The sequence below is a fragment of the Drosophila gunungcola genome (genome assembly GCF_025200985.1).
Source record: "Drosophila gunungcola strain Sukarami chromosome 3L unlocalized genomic scaffold, Dgunungcola_SK_2 000003F, whole genome shotgun sequence".
NCBI lineage: Eukaryota > Metazoa > Arthropoda > Insecta > Diptera > Drosophilidae > Drosophila > Drosophila gunungcola.
In genome coordinates, this window is record NW_026453179.1 from 4,261,594 (window position 1) to 4,280,362 (window position 18,769).

Sequence of the window (18,769 nt, forward strand, 5' to 3'; positions counted from 1 at the left end):
TGTGGAATACATCGGGTAAGACCTGCATATGGCATCTCGTGACATCGCCAAGGAGATGGAGAATATTTGACAACCTTATATTTAAATCATTAAAGTCATTTATAAATGAATACAATAAGTAAAGTAAAAACTTAAGAAGCTGAGAGGAGGAGATTTAAATACAAAAAGTAAAAACACGCTTGCAAAGTTACGAAAACTAGTTGGTAATCCTTAGAGACCTATAACTCATATGTCCTTCATAGAAACACATAATGAAAGGGATCGTAAACAAAAGCGGGTACGGGTTGGGATGCAGGTGTTCCCGGGAGATCCTGCCGCTCAAACATGGTCCAGCTTCAGGGCATCCACCGAAGTGCCTTCCGCCTCCGCCTTCTGGGCGTAGAAGCCATCGTAGGTGTTTGTCTGCTTCTGGAGCTTGTTGAGCTGCTCGAAGGCCGCCTCCTGGATCTTCCGGAGCTCCGCCTCCGCCTTGCGCTTGGTCTCGTTCTCCTCGATCTGGTAGGCCAGCAGCTCGGCGGTGGCCGCCGCCCGTTCAGCGGCCGGATCCTGGTACTGCTCGAAGTTCTTGGGCTGCTGCCGCTTCACCGTGGTGCTGCTCTCCGCCTTCGGACCCGCCGGCTCCTTGGGCTTGCCCGGAGGACGGGGCGGCTTGTCGTGCACCTTCATGTGCGTCTTGAGCACCTGCTCCTGGCGGAAGTGCTTCCCGCACACCTTGCACTCATACGGCTTCTCACCGGTGTGAATGTACTCGTGGTGCCGCAGGTACTGCTTCTTGGCGAATCTCTTCGGGCAGAAGCGGCAGCAGAAGTCCTTGACCTTTTGGTGCACCACCTTGTAGTGCAGCTTCATGTTGCTCACATGGTTGAAGCCCTTGCCGCAATCCGGACATATGTGCTGGCCCTCCTTCTTGGTGAAGTTGACTTGCGGCGACCACGAGGGCAGGTTCACCGATGGAATCGGGTTGGCCACCGTTCCCGCCAACTGGGCAATGTCCACCCGCTCGACGCGACCGCGCAGATGCGGACTGGGCTTGGCGATGGTCGAGGAGCCACTGGCCCCATCGCCCATCAAGGGATTGGCCCCCTGCGTCTTGGGCAGATCCCTCTTCTCGTGCGTTTTCAAGTGCTTGGTGAGGCCCTTCTCGAAGAGGAACACCTTGCCGCAGATCTTGCACTCGCAGCACTTCTCCCCCGTGTGGCTCCGTTCGTGGATCTTGCAGGCGTGCGACTTTCCAAAGGTCTTTCCGCAGTACTGGCAGGCGAAGTCCTTGCGCTTCTCGTGCACCACCTTCACGTGGTTGGCCAGAGCCTGTTTGTTGTGGGAGGCGTGGTCGCACTGCCGGCACTCGTACTTCTTCTCCTTGGTGTGTGTGAGGATGTGCTTGTTCCACTCCTGGCGCGTGGTCTTGCCAACTCCGCAGTAGGGGCACACATGGTTCTTGATGCCCGCATGCCGAAGCAGATGATCGCGCAGTACACTGTTGATCGGGAAGCGCTTGCCGCAGATCTCACAGGCGAAGGGCAGTTCCTCGCCGGTGTGCTTGTACATGTGCTTCTTGAGGGCGGTTGGACAGCGGAAGACCTTCTCGCATTCAGTGCACGGGAAGTCCCTCTGCGGTGTGTCCACCTTGTGCACCCGCTTCATGTGGAAGCTGAGCAGCACGGGCCGGGCAAAGGACTTGTTGCAGCCCTCGTAGGTGCACGGATGCATGGCCGACGTCTCCGTGTGGGCGTGCTCCACATGGACGCGCAGCCCGTTGGCGGTGGTGAAGCCTAGAAGAGAATGGTACCGATTAGAATCTCGGCCTTTTCGGGAGCTGTTAATTCTGGGATTACCTTTCCTGCAACTCTCGACGGTGCACTGGAAGGGCAGCAGGTCGTTGTGGTGCTTCATGTGCTCCTCGTACCGGATGGCCTTCTTGAACTTCTGGTGGCAGATGTGACAGTCAATCAGCCGGTGGCGATCCCGCTCCGTTGCGGGAATCCTCTTACGCTTCGGCTTGTCCTTGGGATTGCCATCCGAGTCCTCCGAAGAGCTGGAATCTTCGGACTCCTCCTCCTCATCCTTCTGCCGTCTGGCGGACGCCTTGGGCTTGGCCTTGGCCTTGGAACCACGGGCAGCACCACGCCGACTGCGCTGGGCCAGCGGAATGTCGTCGTCGCTGCTGTTCAGCTGGAAGTCCGCGTCCAGGTCGTTGTCGTTGCCGCTCTCAAAGGAGTCGTCCTGCGATTCGTCGGCAAAGGGCTGCTCCAGCTCCATCTCCACCTCCTCGACCTCCTTTTCGACGGACTCCAGCATCTTGAAGACATCCTCCTCGTTCTCGATGATCTCGATCTTGGAGTTGAGCAGCGGATCAAAGTGGACGTTGTCCTCCTCCTCGCCGGGCAGATCTGCGACGGCGGCACTGGGATCGAGGACATCGAAGTTGGTTTGGCAGGCAAAGGCGTTGCTGGCCACCAGGTCCTGGAACTTCTGCACAGAGTCGACGCACTGCTTCTGGAAGTCGTGCAGGTCGTTCAGCTTGGCGAAGCACACTGTGCAGAGGTTCTTGGGGAAGCCGTCCGCCTGTTCCACGGATAACGAAGTGCACACGCACAGCTTCTTGGCCAGACCGGGAACCCGGAACAGATCGTAGGCCGCCGTGTTGTCCAGCGTGGACAGGCAGGTGCGGCACACCGTGTGTATGGAGTACTGGCTCCCCTCATTCATTTTGGACACTCAATTCGGCGGTGGGCGATCCTGAAATCCCGAAAACTGCAGCAATCGAAATGTTCTCCGTCTAGAAAAAATCCAATACAACACACATTTGTGTGTACTCGCGTGTGCTTGTGTGTGTGTCCGTGTGTACGCTCGTCAGCAATTCGGTTATCGATTACCCGAAAGCGACGAGTGCATTCGCTGGCAAACTGCGCAGCTCTAGCACTCGCACACCCACACTTAGGCGTTTTGTTTTGTTTTTCTTATGCACACATGTGCGCAGCGGAAAGGGTACGATGGGCGTATTAGACGCAGCGAGTGTGTGTATGCATAATTAAGCCACCCAGCGAAGCGAAGGTACTCACAGTGGTGGTTAAAAAAACAGCACCGGCACAGGGATACAACATGTTTTCTAAACTCATGTTTGTATGCAGTCTCGCATGTTTGTGCAAGAGATCGACGTTTGCTTAAATTATTTTTTTTTAATTTTCTTATTGTCTTAACTTTAAGACTTTAACGCTGGGAATATTAAATTGCAGAAATTTACATCCAATATTTAAATTCACAAAAGACGTTTTCAGAAATGCTGCATAGAAGTGCTGCAGAAATATTTAGCGGTTTGAAATTACCCACAAAGGTGTCTAAAAGTATGCAATAATATGTTTTGGGTTCGATTTCTTGAAGGACACATTTAGAGCTGGTTTCAGTACCCTAAACTTCCTTACTTTTGTAGCAATTTAGTAAACAAAAATATATTTTTGCAATAAATATATTTTTGCAATAACTTTTTGTCCGACATTCTTTTGATATACATATACATATGCAATTATATTCAAGAACATGAAGTTTATCCACATATGTTCTGATACATTCGTTTGCAACTATTCTATAGTCCGATTATGAAAAATATAGTAGTCCGAATTTATTGAACGTCTTACTGAAATTAAAATATATTTCTTACAAATGGAGCAACCAAATAACATTTCCATACAAGTTCTTGAAGGTGATGCCAAGAAAATGGATACCGAACTGGCGTTAAGAAACGCTGAAGTTGAAATTAATAGGCTAAAACTTGAGGTGACAAGGCTAAGGGCGATCCTGGAAAAGCAAAGAAAGGTCCTGCAGGAGGACGAGGACAGAAAAAGGGATGCTAAATTGATTTTCTCAACACTGATGGCTTTGAAAAGGGATAGTGGTAGTCATTTGATAGTTGAGTATTTTCAAATGATTTCAAAAAATATTTAATTAAAATTATTTGCTTAAGGAGTCTTCAGACCCACTGCTGGAACTCCAAGAAACCAGACCAGATGACAAGCAAATAGGTCCTTCATTTTCCTGAAGTCACACCCCAAAAATGAACGAAACTCTTCCTGAGAACTTTGTGATTATGAAATTATAAATTGGACTGTTGTTTTAATTCAAAATATTTTGGACATCTTAAGTTAAAATCATGTTTTCTATTTATAAATAGCATTTTATTTTATTCAACTAAATGTAAAGAAAAAACAAATATGTATGTTATTAAAAACTCCGTAATTACGGTTTTTAAATAATTCTCTTATTTAATAAAAATTAAATATAAGGTGATTTTTTGTGGGATTAGAAACAACTTGTACTCCAATAAGAGTAAAAATCACTGGTATTGCAAAGTGCTCTTTTGATGAGCTCAAGTGTGGGAGTCCCTACCACTAAAAGGAAACTTCAATGACTTTATGTATATAATTTTTAATCCATTACTCTAAGTAAGCACGGGAGACATTACACGGAAAAACAAAATACATATATTGCATGTATGTATAAACGTATGTAAAAAATAAGAAGTGTTCATATTGTAATATGCACTCGATTACTGAAGAGTGCTTATAAACCTACAATCTGATCCAGCTAGAGAGCAATTCGACGCATGCTTGAAAGCTTTCCGGACAGTGACAGCTGCTGTAGAAGTGGACACATATGTCGCTAGTGTATACATATACTCGTAAGGTAAAGCCGGTCCAGGTGCCTAGGTGCCTAGACGTGGTCGATCTTCAGGGCGTCCAGGCTGGTGCCGTCGGCCTGGGCCTTCTGCGCGTAGTAGCCATCGTACGAGGTGGTGGCCTTCATGATCTCCTGCTGCTGCTGCAGCTTCGTCAGCTGCTCGCAGGCGGCCGCCGCGATCTTCTGCCGCTCAATGTCCGCCTTTCGCTTGGCCTCGTTCTCCTCCAGCTGGTGAGCCAGCAGCTCGGCGGTGGCCGCCGCCCGCTCCACCGCCGGATCCTGGTACTGGTCGAAGTTCCGCGGCTCCGCGTCCGGCTCCAGCTTGCGGAACGTGATCTGGGTGGGCGCACTGCGCTCGGGCACGTGCCTTCTGTTCGGCTTCTCGTGCGTCTTGATGTGCTTCTTGAGCGCCGTCTCCTGGCGGAAGTGCTTGCCGCAGATCTTGCACTCGAATGGTTTCTCACCGGTGTGGATCCACTCGTGGTGGCGCAGAATCTGCGCCTTGGAGAATCTCTTGGGGCAGAAGCGACAGGCGAAGTCCTTCACCTTCTCGTGGATGATCTTGTAGTGAAGCTTCATGTTTCCAATGTTGTTAAAGCCGCGTCCGCAGCCCGGGCAGATGTGCTGGCCCTCCTTCTTGGTGAAGTTGACTTGCGGCGACCACGAGGGCACCGAGACGGAGGGAATCGGATTCACTGCGGTGCCCGCCAGCTGGGAAATGTCCACCCGCTGGACGCGTCGCGAGTTCTTCGGCTTGGGAGGCACTGCAGCGGTCCCGCCGCCGCACGCCTTGAGCATCTCATCACTGGGCATCTGATGGGGATCCATCTGCACCAGGCCATCACCCTGCATCTGCATCGGCATCGGCATCGGCATTTGGCCCGGCATCTGACCAGGCATCTGGCCGGGCATGGGAATGTTGAGTTGCTGCCGATGAGGCTCTGCCGGCGGCAGATCACGCTTCTCGTGGGTCTTCAAATGCTTGGTGAGGCTCTTCTCGCAGAGGAAGATCTTGCCGCAGATCTTGCACTCGCAGCACTTCTCCCCCGTGTGACTCCGCTCGTGCACCTTGCAGGCGTGGCTCTTGCCGAAGGTCTTTCCGCAGTACTGGCAGGCGAAGTCCTTGCGCTTTTCGTGCACCACCTTCACGTGGTTGGATAGCGCCTGTTTGTTGTGCGAGGCGTGGTCGCACTGCCGGCACTTGAACTTCTTCTCCTTGGTGTGTGTGAGGATGTGGGCGTTCCACTCCTGGCGCGTGGTCTTGCCCACTCCGCAGTAGGGGCATACATGGTTTTTGATGCCCGCATGGCGCATAAGGTGATCTCTTAACGCACTGTTGATCACAAACCGCTTGCCGCAGATGTTGCACGGATAGGGCAGCTCCTCGCCCGTGTGCTTGTACATGTGCTTCTTGAGCGCCGTGGGGCAGCGGAAGACCGTGTCGCATTCCGGACAGGGGAAGTCGCGCAGCGGGGCCGCCGCCTTGGTGATGCCGTGCACCTTCTTCATGTGGAAGGTGAGCAGGCGGACGCGCGGGAAGGTCTTGCCACAGCCCTCGGCGATGCAGGCATGAACCTCGGACAGCTCCGTGTGGGCGTGGTCGATGTGGATGCGCAGCCCATTGGCTGTGGTGAAGCCTGGAAAGGGGATGAAGTGGGGATGTGAAGCTGTATTTTATGAACTTTATGCGGGACATACCCTTCTTGCAGGTCTCCACCTTGCACTGGAAGGGCAGAAGGTCGTTGTGGTACTTCATGTGCTCCTCGTAGCGAATGGCCTTCTTGAACTTCTGGTGGCAGATGTGGCAGTCGATGATGCGGTGCAGGTGGCGCTCCTCCATGGGAATGCGCTTCCTCTTGGGCTTGTCCCCCCGCGAGTTGCCGTCCTCGGAGTCATCCGACTCGGATGATGAGCCGCTCAGCTCCTCCTCGTCCGGCGGCGGTGGCTTGATCTTCTTTGGCCGGCCCCTGGGCTTCCCTTTGGGCTTGTTTTGGTAGGCCGAGCGGGATGGCTGGGATCCGGAACCGGTGGCTGGTCCCCGCATGCGCTGGGCCAGTGGAATGTCATCATCGCTGCTGTTCGGTTCGAAGTCCAGGTCGTGGTCGTTGTCGTTGCCGCTCTCGATGGAGGAGTCGTCGTCGAACATCTTGACGGAGACGTTGCAGGGGTCTTCCACCTCCACCTTGGTCCCGTTCACCACCTCCTCGGCCTCCTTGTCGACGTGCTCGAGCATCTTGAACACGTCCTCCTCGTTCTCGATCAGCTCCATCTTGTGGTTGAGGAGCGGATCGTAGTTGACATGCTCCTCGTCCTCGCCCTGGTAGTCGTGGACCGCCGCATTCGGATCGAGGACATCGAAGCTGCTCTGGCAGGCGAAGACATTGCTGGCCACCAGGTCCTGGAACTTCTGCACGGAGTCGACGCACTGCCTCTGGAAGTCGTGCAGGTCGTTCAGCTTGGTGTAGCACAGGGTGCAAAGGTTCTTCGGGAAGCCGTCGTTCTGCTCCACGGACAAGGAGGTGCAGAAACAGAGCTTCTTCGAGAGTCCTGGCACCAGATACAAATCGTAGGCGGCGTCGTTCTGCAGGTGGTTCAGACAGATCCTGCACAGGCTGTGGATCGAGTACTGCCTGCCCTCGTTCATCTTGCTTTCACTCGCAATCGGCGCTGCGGATTGGGGCGGTTTTCTTTAGCTTTTTGCGTCTATATCGGGCAGTTGGCAATAAAATAATATTGACACAGAAAAAATTGTATACTCGTCGACTGGCTATCGGGCGAGTGGGCAATAAGCAAGTTCGGTTGCCAGTGAGTTACTCGCCGGAGTGCCTACTCGTTGAGTTGTACAGGGCTGGATACTCGCTTAATTGAACGTAATTAACCCTTGTTCGGTGACTACAATTTACCTTATTATAATTATATTCAGTTTTTTTTATTTAATTTTTGACTGGTTGTCAAAACACATGTTTTAGACATGATATTTTTTAAATTTAGTAGATTGACAAAATATGTTATGTTGTGAGTGAGTCAACATATAAAAATAACATTTTGCAGTTATATATGCCTTGTTTATATATTAATTTATAAAATTTAGTTTTCAAATAATTTATTTTTTAGTAGTACAACGATTATAGTTTCCTAAAAAGTTGAGGTAGTTAATTCTAAACACATTAATGTTTATTTTTTTAAATGGGGAAGAACAAATTTATAAAAGACTTCGGTGGATTTTTCACCCGTCGAAGAGAAACGGGTTAAAAATAAAGTGCGGCGGTCACACTGTCTGACACACTGCAACAAATTTGTTTTGAAGCTCGGGTTGGAATCTCCCCGAGAATCGGGAAAAATGGGCACCACGGAGCTCCAGCACTCCGTCCACTCGCTGTGTCGCATCTGCTTGATCCACATGGACCAGGATGAGCGCCATGATTTGTTCCGCGCACCAGACCTGGTCAGGAAACTAATGGCTTGCACTTCTTTGGAGGCGGACCAAAGTGACGGCTTCCCGAAGCACCTCTGCACCCAGTGCTACACCAAGCTAAATGAACTGCACGACTTCCGGGAACTGTGTACGGCATCCATGAAACGCTTCAAGGAAATAATGGCCAGCAAAAGGAATATACCCATGGGACTTTTTGAGCCCGTGGCGGAGGAATCTGAGGCATTGGGCAGGCAGGAGGAGCAATCCACCTTTGATCCCCTGCTGAACCACAAGCTGGAGATGATTGACAACGAGGAGGATGTGTTTAAGATGCTGGAAACAGTGGACAGGGAACCGGAGGATCATGGTAGTGGTCGTAGCAATGAGTATTCCTCCAGTGAAGATGAGGAGGAGAACAAGCCCGCGGCGGAGAGCTTCTCCAGCGCGGACGAGCAGCCCCTGGCCAGTCGAAGGAGGTTACCCAGCGGCGGGCGTCACCTGCACCGCTTGATTACCTGTCCCATCTGCCAGCAGAAGTTCAAAAAGCCGTCAAAGTACGAGGAGCACATGAGGCATCACAACGACCTATTGCCTTTTCAGTGCGTGGAGGAAAACTGCCGCAAGGGCTTCACCACAGCAGGTGCGCTGCGTTTGCACGTGGACTATGCGCACACCAAGAAGGCCGATGAGATTCCCTGCACGGTGGAGGGCTGTAGGTTGCTATTTCCCCGTCTCCGCCTGCTGACCATCCACCTAAAAAAAGTGCACAACCAGGCGAGGGTGAGTGCTCCGCGGGTTGAGCAGCCTTGCAGGGAGTGCGGCATGGTCTTCCGCTGCCCAGTGGCTTTAAAGAAGCACATGTACAAGCACACGGGCGAAGAGCTTCCCTATCCCTGCAACATCTGCGGCAAGGGCTTCCACATCAATAGTGCCCTTAAGAACCATCTTCTCCGTCATGCCGGCATCAAGAACTATGTGTGTCCGTACTGCGGAGTGGGAAAGACCACGCGACAGGAATGGAGCAAGCACATCCTTACCCACACACAGGAGAAAAAGTTCAAATGCCATATCTGCGATCATGCCACCCACACAAAGCGGGCACTGGATAGCCACGTAAAGATCGTGCACGAGAAGATCCGGAATTTTGCCTGTCAGTACTGCGGGAAAACCTTTGGAAAATCGCATGCCTGCAAGATCCACGAGATGACGCACACAGGAGAGAAGCGCTGCGAGTGCAAAGTGAGGATTTGGTTTTGATATCGTTTGTTCAAGACTTAACATTATTCCGCTTTACAGGTTTGTGGCAAGAAGTTCCTGTATACGGAGAGCCTTACAAAACACCTTAAAATCCACGAAAAGAGCGTCGAGAGAGCTCTGGAAACATATCGACAAAGAAAGGGAGAGGCGGATCCTGGAGAAATCCAAGTGGACGCGGATCAATTGCTAAAGGTGTGCGCCGAGTCCGTGGCCACTATACCGAAGGATCCTCGGCGCGTGGAGCGAGTGGATTTGGCCCAACTGGCGGGTACCGTGGTTAATCCCATACCCACAGTTCAGATGCCGCCCACCGAAGTGTCCATACGGTCGAAGTTCGTCCAGAAGGAGGGCATGCATCTGTGTCCCGGCTGCAGCCAGGGATTCAATAATCTGGGCAACATGAAGCGCCACTACAAGAGCGTCCACGAAAAGGTTAAGGACTTTGAATGCCGCTTCTGCTCGCGCCGCTTCGCCAACTCGCAATCCCTGAAGCAACACGAGTGGATACACACAGGCGAAAAGCCGTATGAGTGTAAGGTTTGTGGCACTCATTTCCGCCAGGAAGCTGCTCTAATCCGCCATCAAAAAGTCCATGATGAAAAGCCGCCAAAGCCTCCAAGACCACCTAAGGAAATCAGCGAAAGAGCCCGCCAGAAGGCGATGCATAAAAGCGAGCGAAGACGGGAGGTGGAGGCTCTCCGGCAGGAGATTGCTGAGGCCGCCAAGGAGGAGCTCAAGGATCTGGAAAAACAACGGACACTGGAGAAGCAGCTGAACACCTACGAACAGTATCAGGCAGCGGCAGTTGGCCAGAATAATCCTGAATCCATGGAGTCTTGATCACAGACATTAGCTTAAGGTTTCCATTAGGCTTCAAGACTTCCCAAACGAGTGGGAGTGTAAATTGTTGGTTAATGTTTAACTACCGCTTAATTGTTACTCTAGTTTTAAGTAAATAAATAAACTATTGATAGTGTATCAATTTGAATCCTTTAAATTCGAGGCATTTAACGTAAGAAAACATTTAAATTACCTTAATAATGGGCTTTACTAATAGCTAGATTTGAAGATTCTTTAAGTCCTTAAAGTCCGTTTTTAAGAATTAATCAAAAATTTATAGTTTGCGATTTTTTTTTTATTTTTACTTTAACTTGCTTGTTATTTTGATGAGAGAGTGTCTTTATGTCGTCAAATGATTGCAAACAGCCGTATACGAACCGCAAATGGCTGCGCTCCGCGTTCTCCGGCCGTTCATATGATAGATGGAGTGATGGATGGATGATAATGATTAGATTCAAATGATACAAAATGCGATCAAAAAAATCTACAAGTAGATAGCAAAAATTTGGTATACATATAAGGAGGGCGAGAAGTTCCCTAAACAATGGAAAATGGTTGGTGGAAGTGGGGCGTCAGCTGGTGGGGCACATAATCCGGCCCATCCCCGCCTGCCGCGTAGTCAGGGGGTTCTAAGGAGCCTCCGGCGTCTTCAGATTGTATTTGGCCTTGATGTTGTTCAGCTCCTCCTGCTTCTTGTCCATGTCCACACGCTTGAAGGCCTTGTTGGATTGGTAGTAGAGCACCACCAGATAGCGATTGCACACATTAAAGCCGGATAAATGGTCGCAGGCGTTCTTGGCATCGAAAATGTCCTCGTAGACGACAAAGGCGGTGCCACGAGTTTCCGGAGTGTTACCCCTGTAAATAGATAGGGTGATTTCTTGAGAGGATTCACGACATCTGACACTGACTTCGGTTAACTTACACGCGTATCTGTCGAATGGCCCCGAATTTTCCGAATATATCGTACATCTCGTCCGAGGTGATTTTGTACGGTAGGTTGCGCACGTACAGCAGTCGATTTACCTCTGGCGGCAGACGGATCTGCAAAATAAATTAATTTTCACAATCAATCAATTTACTTTGTCTGCGGCATCGTAGTTTTCTTCTCACATGGTTGCGCTTGTTCATGTCCGGTCGCTTCGGATGTTAAAATGCGACAAGGCGAGAAACTTTCACTCGGCCGTGGAGAAAGCGAGTCGCGGCTTTGTCCGATCCGGGATGAATGTCCTGAAGCGTGGTCCTTTGTTTAAAATTAATGACTCCTCTGTCTGTCCCTCTCCCAAACAAAATTGACCAGGGTGGCGTATGCGGGCACTCTAAGTTAGCAAAAGTGTGGCCGCATTTCGGGGGATTCTGTGAGTGATACCGTAGCTGCCAGCATATAGAGATGGGTTTTTTATACCGATATTAAAATTTTCGTGTCACATCATGGTTATAGAGGGTAACATCAATTAATTAAACGTTTCCCATTTCAAAAATCAAGTTGTACTCCTTATGTTTCAAATGTTTGTATCTTACAGATTTAAGGTTTAAATCTAATAGTGGTTTTGGGCTAAAACATTTATAAAAATTAAAAAATAAGCAATAAGACTAACTATTACAAAGTACTTTGTTCTGATTTTGAAAAATAAAAGTCGAATGAAGCAATACTTGCACTTGAAGATGTCACATTGTCTTATTATTTGTATGACTGCTTTTCTTTATTTATTCCTTTTGTTTTCAACTCATTTTATTAAGCTAAAAATCTTTTTAATTATATATTTATTTACCTAAAAAAACTATTTAAAAATATTCAATAAATAAAAAATAATGAAATAATAACAAATATATAAAATTGATTTAAATCAAGTGCTCTTGTAGCACGCTCCCATCTTTAACAACAGAAAGGCAGAGGTGGAGAAACATCGATGTTCGCGGTTATCGATGATTTCGATGTTTCCATCGATGTTTCTCCACCTCTAGTACAAAACTCAGCTAATTGTGCGAAGAAAAGGTGAAAAAAGAGAAAATTTGTAGGAAAGCGCAAGATAATTCCAACCAAACTAGTTTTAAAGCACAGCCACCACCCAAAGGTAAGTACGGGGTGTAAGAGTAGTCCAAGACGTTTCGCGGAAAAGCGTTTTTCGGCTGGGTAACCGATGACCAAAGAACATGGCGGTGGTAGGCGGGTTCGGTTCGGTTTTTTCTCTGTCTGGGGTTCTGGGCAGGAAATCGCACGTCCCTCGCGGGGCAATATCTTTCATCTCGCGCCGTCCGTCGTAAACCCATTAAGTGCCAAAGGGAAATCGCTCGGAACACGTATATATCTCATCAGCAGATGTCCGTGCGCGAGTGTGGGTGCGAAGTGCGCTAGTGTGCGTAAGTGGCCTCGAACGCAGTGTCTCTCTCACCCTCTCTTTCTCACCCATTTGCACCCCTGCGAGGGCATTAACCCTAATTCACTACTCAAAACTAAAACCCATTCGATATACCCTAGCAGCAGCAAAATGACGTGGGAACCACAAGGAGAAGGTCTGCAGCAGATCATAGCGATCCTCAAGGAGTCGCAGTCACCGGACACAGCCACTCAAATGGCAGTACAGATGGTGTGTAATGAAGCCCTAGTTATTTAGCAATCCAATCCACACTTTCCCGCCTTTCTCTACAGAAACTAGAGGAATTCAATCGCTATCCAGACTTCAACAACTATCTCATCTATGTGCTGACCAAGCTGAAGACAGAGGATGAGCCCACGCGCTCACTCAGCGGCCTGATCCTCAAGAACAACATCCGCATGCACGGCAGCAACCTGCAGCCGGAGATCGTGGAGTACATCAAACACGAGTGTCTGCAGGCGGTCGGCGACACCTCGCCTTTGATCCGGGCCACCGTAGGCATCCTAATCACCACCATCGCCAGCAATGGCGGCCTGCAGAACTGGCCGCAGCTTCTGCCTTCACTCTGCGAGATGCTCGATGCCCAAGACTACAATGTGTGCGAGGGCGCCTTCAGTGCGCTGCAGAAGATCTGTGAGGACTCCGCCGAGATCCTGGACTCCGCGGCGCTCAACAGGCCGCTGAACGTTATGATTCCCAAGTTCCTGCAGTATTTCAAACATAGCAGCCCCAAAATCCGCTCCCACGCCATTGCCTGCATCAATCAGTTCATCATAAATAGATCACAGGCCCTGATGCTAAACATAGACAGCTTCATTGAAAACCTCTTTCACCTGTCCTCAGATGAGGATCACGAGGTACGGAAGAACGTCTGCCACGGTTTGGTCATGCTGCTGGAGGTACGCATGGACCGCCTAATGCCCCACATGTCGCAAATCATTGAGGTAAGATATTTGGAAAATTTTGATTAGTTGATTTTCATTATTGATAGCTCTTGCTGAACAACATAGTTTTATTTAAAAGTTTAAGTCCCTTTTTATTTAGTATTTACCAATAACAAAATAGTAATTTCGGGTATTTTATACACTTTCCAGTACATGCTCTTGCGTACACAGGACTCTGATGAGGGCGTGGCCTTAGAGGCCTCCGAGTTTTGGTTGTCGCTAGCTGAGCAGAGCATCTGCAAAGATGTGCTTGCTCCCTATTTGTCACAGTTAGCTCCAGTTCTTGTGCGTGGAATGCGCTACTCAGAGGTTGACATTATTCTTCTCAAGGGCAACGTAGAGGAGGATGACATGGTGCCGGACCGAGAGGAGGACATCCGCCCGCGTTTCCACAAGTCCCGAGCTCACACGATCAAGAGTACTCAAGAGGCAGGCGCTGGAGCAGCAGGCGAGGATGACGATGACGATTTTGACGATGGATTGGACGACGATAGTTCGCTATCGGAATGGAACCTGCGCAAGTGCAGCGCTGCCGCCCTTGATGTGCTCGCCAATGTGTTCCGTGAGGATTGCCTGCCCGTCGTGCTTCCCATCTTGAAAGAAACGCTGTTTCACCAGGAGTGGGTGATCAAGGAGAGCGGCGTTCTGGCCCTGGGCGCCATCGCGGAGGGCTGCATGCAGGGAATGATCCAGCACCTACCAGAGCTGATTCCCTACCTCATTAGCTGCCTGTCCGACAAGAAAGCCCTGGTGCGCTCAATCACCTGCTGGACGCTCTCACGGTACGCCAATTGGGTGGTCAACCAGCCCCACGACCAGTACTTGAAGCCGCTGATGGAGGAGCTGCTGAAACGCATTCTGGACTCCAACAAGCGCGTCCAGGAGGCCGCATGCTCGGCCTTTGCCACTCTGGAGGAAGAAGCCTGCACGGAACTGGTGCCCTACTTGGAGTACATACTAAAGACGCTCGTCTTTGCTTTCTCAAAGTATCAGCACAAGAACCTGCTGATTCTATATGATGCAGTGGGTACTTTGGCCGATTCCGTAGGCCACCACCTAAACAAGCCGCAGTATATTGACATCCTGATGCCGCCGCTAATCGACAAGTGGAATCTGCTTAAGGACGACGACAAGGACCTGTTCCCGCTGCTGGAGTGCTTATCGAGCATCGCTACTGCTTTGCAGTCCGGTTTTCTGCCATACTGCGACCCAGTCTACCGGAGGTGCATCTCGCTGATTGAGCAGACCATCAACCAGGAAATGGTATGAATGGGTATTGTTAAAATATGGTTCTGAAAATGACCTCTTCATCATCCTCTAGTTGTGCAAACAAAACCAAACGTACGATCATCCCGACAAGGAGCGCATGATTGTTGCTCTAGATCTGCTGTCTGGCTTGGCCGAGGGCTTGGATCGCCACATTGAGACGTTGGTGGCCAATAGTAACATCATGCATCTGCTCTACCAATGCATGCAGGACGTTTTGCCGGAGGTATGTTCCTTGGAAGCTTACCCTTTTTAAGGTTGCGTTACAATGCAATTGTGTCATTTAAGGTGCGCCAATCGTCGTTTGCTCTGCTGGGTGATCTAACAAAAGCCTGCTTCCCTCATGTGCATCCCTTCATGGCCGAGTTCTTTCCCATCTTGGGTCAAAATCTAAATCCCGACTTCATTTCTGTGTGCAACAATGCCACCTGGGCCATAGGCGAGATTTGTATGAAATTGGGTGAGTATTAAAGTCTTTAACAAAATAACTTTTTTTATAAGGTGAATTGTACATTGCTTTAAAGGTGAGGAGACCAAACAGTACATACGCCTTGTCCTCAGCGACCTGTTCATCATTATCAACCGCCCGAACACGCCCAAGACGCTGCTGGAGAATACAGGTAAGACGTTTGGGCTGATTGAAGTCTATCGAATATCACGGACTGTCTAAGATATATATTTTATATGATTCTGAATGTATGCGTGTATGTGGATCTCTGGAACTTTGTTTCTGTTTTAATTTGTGTTATTTGTTGCATGAGCAGCAAAAAAATGAAATCGAACCTCATTTCCATACAACATGCATAGATCGATAGCCGAGAATCGCAATTGATATTCGATTCGAGTGTAGCAATCAATAATATTGATTTATTCAGTTAATTTATTTATTCTTATTTCTTTTGTTCTTTTAGCAATAACAATCGGTCGTCTAGGTTATGTGTGCCCAGTTGAAGTGGCTCCTTTTTTGCCCGAATTTGTACGACAGTGGTGTGTAACACGATTTATATTTAACTAGCTTATTCTTTCTTTCTATTCCCTTATCTATCCTTCCCGTGCCGTAACTCAAATTACGCTTAAACACTTAAACCTAAAAGCACATCCTTCTTTCATCTCTTTATCTCATTACACATAATTTGAACAATTTCTTCAACATCATTTAAATGGAATTTCAAATTTGCTTTTAATCTTTAGTGTTTGCTGGAGCTTGCTAATTCTATTTGTTTTTTGTTGAAATGCCATTTTAATACTCTTTAAAAAAAATGCAGGTGCACATCGCTGCGTCACATACGAGACAATGATGAAAAGGACTCTGCCTTCCGTGGAATGTGTCATATGATCACGGTGAACCCAGCTGGCGTAGTGCCCGATTTCATATTCTTCTGCGATGCCATCGCCTCGTGGGTAAATCCACCACAAGACCTGCACCAGATGATTCAAAAGGTAAATTGACATAGTCTAGCTTTCCTTTCTGTATCTAATTCGTTGAATGTTATAGATTCTCCACGGCTTCAAGACCCAAGTGGGTGAAGAAAACTGGCGTCGTTTTGTGGAGCAATTCCCGCCAACTCTGGCCGAGCGCCTGGCCACCATGTACAACATCTAGGCCAGCCAAGCTATAATACACCCACCTGCACCCAATAGCCAGCCAAGCAGCAACATCTTAACTAGACAATTATGTACAATTATGCGTAGTAAGCGTGTCGTCTTAATCTTTAGCCTCCTTAAGTTATCCGATTCGATGCTGTTCGAATGTTACGTTAACATTGAAATTTAAGCTAAAAGAAAAACAAAAACAAGCAAACAACTGCATAGCCAGACTTATAACCACATACATATATCGATAAATCTAATAGAGAAGATTCACGTATATTCGAAATCAAACTAGAGGGTCTTAGATCTTTAGAACCTATTTAGGCAGTCGTCTGTCCGCTTAAAGCATATTAAATGCCAATATTATGCAGAGAACTCAGTAGAAAATACCCAAAATGATGTGTTCCGGCCGTACTTAACCGGAGTCAGTGCTAAAGTAGACATGCCCAAACCTTTAATACACTCAGACCCAACCCAAAAATGAAAATAGAATTGAATATGCTTAACACACGGGTGTTTCTCATAGGTAATAAAAAAAAAAATAAAAAATCGTTGAAACTTAATGATATTGCGGGTTCGTGTCGCGGTAATTATAAACTATGCTAAACTAAATCGTGGAAAAATGAAAGTGTTGGGCCAATTGTGAAATCCAAAGAACAGAAATGGAAAAATGGATTCAAGTGCACATGAAATAGTGTATCTGAAAAGCTTCAGCTGAAGAAAATGTTACAAATCAAAACAAGACTGATGTTCAACAAAAACTCCGTTCAAAAACCATAGAAAGCATTCATCAACAGCCAATTTGAATTTCACAAGTGAACCCAACACATTCAGCACTTAAATAATATTAAATAAAGAATCGAAGAAAAATCGTCGCGTTTCGGGTTCTTACGGTTTCGCGTTCGCGTATTTTCGTCGCTCGTTCGTTCGTAATCGTAATCGTCGTTCGTGGTATCTCGTCGGGTAAAGAAAAATTGAAAAATGAAAGAATATAATAAAAGGATAATGATAATATTGCAACTGTTACTGATACAAATTTACTTATACACTACATGATATTCATATGCTATACAAAATTAGGTGTTTTTTTACGCATTGTGAGAGCGAAAAGTAAATAGGGAAAAATATATAAAATTGAGATTAGGATTTCGTTGAGTATATTATTTATTTTTGTGCAAATCCTTTAACTGAATACAAAAGAAACCATTGACTGATCACTTTTTAAAGTATTATTATATAATTTTTTTTTGTATAGGGACAAGTGTAATTAATTAACTATTATTATTTTTTCAAACTTTGTTATAATTTGTATAGGCTCGTGCTTTGCGTAACCTTTATAATTTATGATCTATGTACAGAACAAATTTTTTTACAATTATACGATTAGGTGTAAAGTGTACTACTAAATGGAAACAAAAGTCTTTGAAATTGTCGCGGAACAACTAAAAAAAATACGAAAAATAAAACTAGGGAAAACCAAACTCAGTCAAACACAAAAAACAAAAGGAAGATTATGATGCAAGAAGATAACCAAGTAAATCTAAGTAATAGTATTATGAAATTATGCAAACCGTGTTTACGTTTGTGTTTTTATTTCGTTTACAAAATGGGGGAACGTGTGATAATAAAGTAACTTCGGGTCGTTCGTTCGCGTCGCGTTAAACTCAAACAGTCTAAAAACTAACAATAAGGGACTTTCGCCCCCGAGTCCCAAATAATAATCGCAATACTTGATATTTATAATACGCTCTAATTAAAGCAAAGTAAAGCAATTACTAAAACTGAAACTAAACTAAAATGGAAAATCGTGATTTCGTTGTACCTTAATCCGGATTCATCGCGGAATCCGGTCGCGTTCGCGTGCGTTTGTATCTCTCTCGGGTGATCTTAGTGATTAGCGTTTAAGCAGTAAACAAAGAAAAAAAATAAAAAAACAGAAGCAACACTACAACTACACACACACAACATTGAACATATACACACCACACATATACAACTATATAAAATATATTTATAGATTTTATGCAGAATAGGGTTTTGTTTTAAATATTATTTTCACTATGATAGGGCAAACCAAATAAAAAGAGTAGCGAACTACAAATAATTTAAATGTTAGGTCAAGTTAGGGAATGAAATTAATTCAAAGAAAAACGTAACAAAAACAGGAAATCAAACAAAATTTGTGCAGCATAAGGAAATTTTAATTTCTTACTTATTACATTAATATCGTGTGTATGTAATAAAAACATGAAAAATACAACTATTTTTAGTCCTTTATAAGAAGAAAATGTTTCACATCCGTTGATTCTTTAAGTCACTCAAGACCAAGCCTAGTTATTATATTTTGAATTGTATCCCTTCACAAACAACTTGTAATACCTACAGTTTATCGAGCACACAAATCT

The 18,769-nt window shown here is 46.9% G+C and overlaps 6 protein-coding genes across 8 annotated transcripts; 3 read left to right on the top strand and 3 right to left on the bottom strand.

Moving 5' to 3' along the window:
• Positions 1–65: 65 nt before the first annotated feature.
• LOC128258489 (zinc finger protein 182) lies at positions 66–2,857 on the bottom strand. The gene is made up of 2 exons (XM_052990124.1): positions 1,836–2,857; positions 66–1,772 (listed from the first exon to the last, which is right to left on the bottom strand). Exons 1-2 carry the CDS (start codon positions 2,707–2,709, stop codon positions 319–321), a joined length of 2,328 nt encoding a protein of 775 aa, XP_052846084.1. The 5' UTR covers positions 2,710–2,857; the 3' UTR covers positions 66–318.
• A 671-nt stretch (positions 2,858–3,528) lies between these two features.
• On the top strand, positions 3,529–4,342 carry LOC128258492 (uncharacterized). The gene is made up of 2 exons (XM_052990127.1): positions 3,529–3,906; positions 3,962–4,342. Exons 1-2 carry the CDS (start codon positions 3,661–3,663, stop codon positions 4,034–4,036), a joined length of 321 nt encoding a protein of 106 aa, XP_052846087.1. The 5' UTR covers positions 3,529–3,660; the 3' UTR covers positions 4,037–4,342.
• A 60-nt stretch (positions 4,343–4,402) lies between these two features.
• LOC128258488 (zinc finger protein 668) lies at positions 4,403–7,471 on the bottom strand. The gene is made up of 2 exons (XM_052990123.1): positions 6,373–7,471; positions 4,403–6,311 (listed from the first exon to the last, which is right to left on the bottom strand). Exons 1-2 carry the CDS (start codon positions 7,316–7,318, stop codon positions 4,708–4,710), a joined length of 2,550 nt encoding a protein of 849 aa, XP_052846083.1. The 5' UTR covers positions 7,319–7,471; the 3' UTR covers positions 4,403–4,707.
• Positions 7,472–7,918: 447 nt separating this feature from the next.
• Positions 7,919–10,293, top strand: LOC128258490 (zinc finger protein 490). Its single transcript, XM_052990125.1, has 2 exons — positions 7,919–9,328; positions 9,386–10,293. Exons 1-2 carry the CDS (start codon positions 8,015–8,017, stop codon positions 10,184–10,186), a joined length of 2,115 nt encoding a protein of 704 aa, XP_052846085.1. The 5' UTR covers positions 7,919–8,014; the 3' UTR covers positions 10,187–10,293.
• A 166-nt stretch (positions 10,294–10,459) lies between these two features.
• LOC128258491 (splicing factor 3B subunit 6) lies at positions 10,460–11,518 on the bottom strand. The gene is made up of 3 exons (XM_052990126.1): positions 11,300–11,518; positions 11,112–11,230; positions 10,460–11,044 (listed from the first exon to the last, which is right to left on the bottom strand). Exons 1-3 carry the CDS (start codon positions 11,315–11,317, stop codon positions 10,816–10,818), a joined length of 366 nt encoding a protein of 121 aa, XP_052846086.1. The 5' UTR covers positions 11,318–11,518; the 3' UTR covers positions 10,460–10,815.
• A 586-nt stretch (positions 11,519–12,104) lies between these two features.
• On the top strand, positions 12,105–18,298 carry LOC128258484 (transportin-1-like). Of its 3 annotated transcripts, none has more exons than XM_052990117.1 (10): positions 12,105–12,261; positions 12,666–12,774; positions 12,837–13,508; positions 13,659–14,771; positions 14,830–15,000; positions 15,063–15,234; positions 15,299–15,394; positions 15,686–15,761; positions 16,040–16,214; positions 16,270–18,298. In XM_052990117.1, exons 2-10 carry the CDS (start codon positions 12,676–12,678, stop codon positions 16,375–16,377), a joined length of 2,682 nt encoding a protein of 893 aa, XP_052846077.1. In that variant the 5' UTR covers positions 12,105–12,261; positions 12,666–12,675; the 3' UTR covers positions 16,378–18,298. The 3 variants fall into 3 exon arrangements, 2 of the variants coding, with proteins under 2 accessions (XP_052846077.1, XP_052846076.1); XM_052990116.1 differs by having other exon boundaries at positions 12,107–12,261; positions 12,669–12,774; XR_008267965.1 differs by lacking the exon at positions 15,686–15,761 and having other exon boundaries at positions 12,107–12,261; positions 12,669–12,774.
• The last annotated feature ends 471 nt before the right edge of the window (positions 18,299–18,769 follow it).